At 43.4% G+C, this 3,060-nt stretch overlaps 1 gene segment (V, D, J or C); it reads left to right on the top strand.

Annotated features, from left to right (window-relative positions):
* Window positions 1–2,026: 2,026 nt before the first annotated feature.
* On the top strand, window positions 2,027–2,788 carry LOC136172562 (T cell receptor alpha variable 22-like). The segment is given in 2 exon segments: window positions 2,027–2,078; window positions 2,292–2,788. Coding segments are annotated over 2 exon segments (549 nt in total).
* Window positions 2,789–3,060: the final 272 nt, after the last annotated feature.

The following is a 3,060-nucleotide window of genomic DNA, read 5'->3' as shown; positions in this document are numbered from 1 at the left end:
ACTGGCACAAAGACAGAAATATAGATCAATGGAACAGAATAGAAAGCCCAGAGATAAAACCACGAACCTATGGACAGCTTATCTTTGACAAAGGAGGCAAGGATATACAATGGAAAAAAGACAATCTCTTTAACAAGTGGTGCTGGGAAAACTGGTCAACCACTTGTAAAAGAATGAAACTAGAACAGTTTCTAACACCATACACAAAACTAAACTCAAAATGTATTAAAGATCTAAATGTAAGACCAGAAACTATAAAACTCCTAGAGGAGAACATAGGCAAAACACTCCCTGACATAAATCACAGCAAGATCTTCTATGACCCACCTCCCAGAATATTGGAAATAAAAGAAAAAAGAAACAAATGGGACCTAATGAAACTTAAAAGCTTTTGCACAACAAAGGAAACTATAAGTAAGGTGAAAAGACAGCCCTCAGATTGGGAGAAAATAATAGCAAATGAGGAAACAGACAAAGGATTAATCTCAAAAATATACAAGCAACTCCTGAAGCTCAATTCCAGAAAAATAAATGACCCAATCAAAAAATGGGCCAAAGAACTAAACAGACATTTCTCCAAAGAAGACATACAGATGGCTAACAAACACATGAAAAGATGCTCCACATCGCTCATTATCAGAGAAATGCAAATCAAAACCACAATGAGGTACCATTACACGCCAGTCAGGATGGCTGCTATCCAAAAGTCTACAAGCAATAAATGCTGGAGAGGGTGTGGAGAAAAGGGAACCCTCTTACACTGTTGGTGGGAATGCAAACTAGTACAGCCACTATGGAAAACAGTGTGGAGATTTCTTAAAAAACTGGAAATAGAACTACCATATGACCCAGCAATACCACTTCTGGGCATACACACTGAGGAATCCAGATCTGAAAGAGACACGTGCACCCCAATGTTCATCGCAGCACTGTTTATAATAGCCAGGACATGGAAGCAACCTAGATGTCCATCAGCAGATGAATGGATAAGGAAGCTGTGGTACATATACACCATGGAATATTACTCAGCCATTAAAAAGAATTCATTTGAATCAGTTCTAATGAGATGGATGAAACTGGAGCCCATTATACAGAGTGAGGTGAGCCAGAAAGATAAAGAACATTACAGTATACTAACACATATATATGGAATTTAGAAAGATGGTAACGATGGCCCTATATGCAGGGCAGAAGAAGAGACGCAGAAGTACAGAACAGACTTTTGAACTCTGTGGGAGAAGGGGAGGGTGGGATGTTTCGAAGGAACAGCATGTATATTATCAGTGGTGAAACAAACCACCAGCCCAGGTGGGAGGCATGAGTCAAGTGCTCGGGCCTTTTGGGCTGGGAAGATCCAGAGGAATCGGGTGGAGAGGGAGGTGGGATGGGAGACCGGGATGGGGAATTCGTGTAACTCTATGGCTGATTCACATCAATGTATGACAAAACCCACTGAAAAATAAAAAAAAAAAAGAAAAAGAAAAAAAAAAAATGAAAGTGTTTAATACTGAAAAGTACTCCAGCCAAGACTGTTACGAATACTGTGCTGATTCATGAGCACCCTTCAGAATCACAGGTGAGTACACAGGAGATGCCAAAAAAAAAAAAAAAGGATCCTGAGAACTGAGAAAATATTTCATTATGTAAGAATCTTCTGCATCCTTGCCATCTGAGACTAAAACTATAGCTAGATAATTAATTTTTGTTTTCTTTTCCCTAAAATCCTCCACAAATTCCAAATCAGAGTCTGCCTTCACTGCAATGTTGTTAGGAAAGGACCCTCAGGTCCTAAAATAATGACCTTTCTATTTTCCACTCCCTTCCACTCCTCTGCAGCCCATTCTGAATTGGTTGAGGTGGGAGGGTGGGGCTTCCTGTCACAAAGTGAGGGCCTGAGCAGGACTTGGTGGGTGAGCTGATTGGCTGCAGGAGAGGAACATTTCCACAGCAGCTTATGACACATCCTCCCTCAGGGTTTAGTTAAGTATCTGACAGTGAAAATGTCTCAGTAAGAAGAGGAAGCATCATGAAGAGGCTAGTAGGCGCTGTGCTGGGGCTTCTGTTTGCCCAGGTTTGCTGTGAGTCGGGGCTGACCCACAGGGAATCTGAAGGATTGAGTAGCTGCTATATTGTTAAGGGAAGGAGAGGAACTGCCAAGTCCTGCAGACTTTCTATCCTTCTCATCATCTATGGGACTTGTGTGTGTGTGTGTGTGGGGGGGGGGGGGTCACTTCCACGATTTTATCAGAGTTACAGTGACCTTCTCCTGTGACTGTTTCTGTTTTCATCAGGTGTGCGAGGGGTGGATGTGGAGCAGAGTCCCACAGCCCTGAGTCTCCAGGAGGGAGCCAGCTACACGCTTCGGTGTAATTTTTCTGCCTCTGTGACCAGCGTACACTGGTATCTTCAGAACCCCAGCGGCCGCCTTATCCACCTGTTTTACATTCCTTCAGGGACAAAGCAGGATGGAAGATTAAAGGCCACGACAGTCCCTGCAGAACGCCGCAGCTCACTGCACATTTCCTCTCCGCGGACCACAGACTCGGGCACTTACTTCTGCGCTGCGCAGCACGGTGCTCCCCAGGCACCTGCAGCCTCGACACGAACCCTCCGGGGGCTCAGCCCCTCCTCCAGCCTCAGTCACACCGTGAGGCCTCCACAGGGCATTTGCCTTGCTGATTGTCTCTTACCTACACTGGTACAGTTTAATCACAGACACTTTCCGCCACAAGATTGTGAACTTCGGTCTTTATCTTCCTTTCTCAACCTGTATCTCCTTCTGCACTAGAGACTTCTAACTTGGAACTAGCAGAATAGCTGATAAAAGTATAAAATAAATAAATATTCAACTATAGTATGCTGAACTCAAAAGTGATAAAAAGTGAGAAGAATTCAGAGAGAAAAATAACTCCAATAAAGTTGTTATCCTGATTAGTTAGCTGTCTCAAGAATGTTCAGACCTGCCTCACCAGTATGTATCCCAAAAGACACTTGCATCGTCCCATCCTACCAGTGCAGCAAAGTGAGCAACAACAATAAACCTTACTCAATGTTTAGTAT

This window comes from Muntiacus reevesi, chromosome 7 (genome assembly GCF_963930625.1).
Source record: "Muntiacus reevesi chromosome 7, mMunRee1.1, whole genome shotgun sequence".
Lineage (NCBI taxonomy): Eukaryota > Metazoa > Chordata > Mammalia > Artiodactyla > Cervidae > Muntiacus > Muntiacus reevesi.
This window is presented reverse-complemented; position numbering and strand designations above follow the sequence as displayed.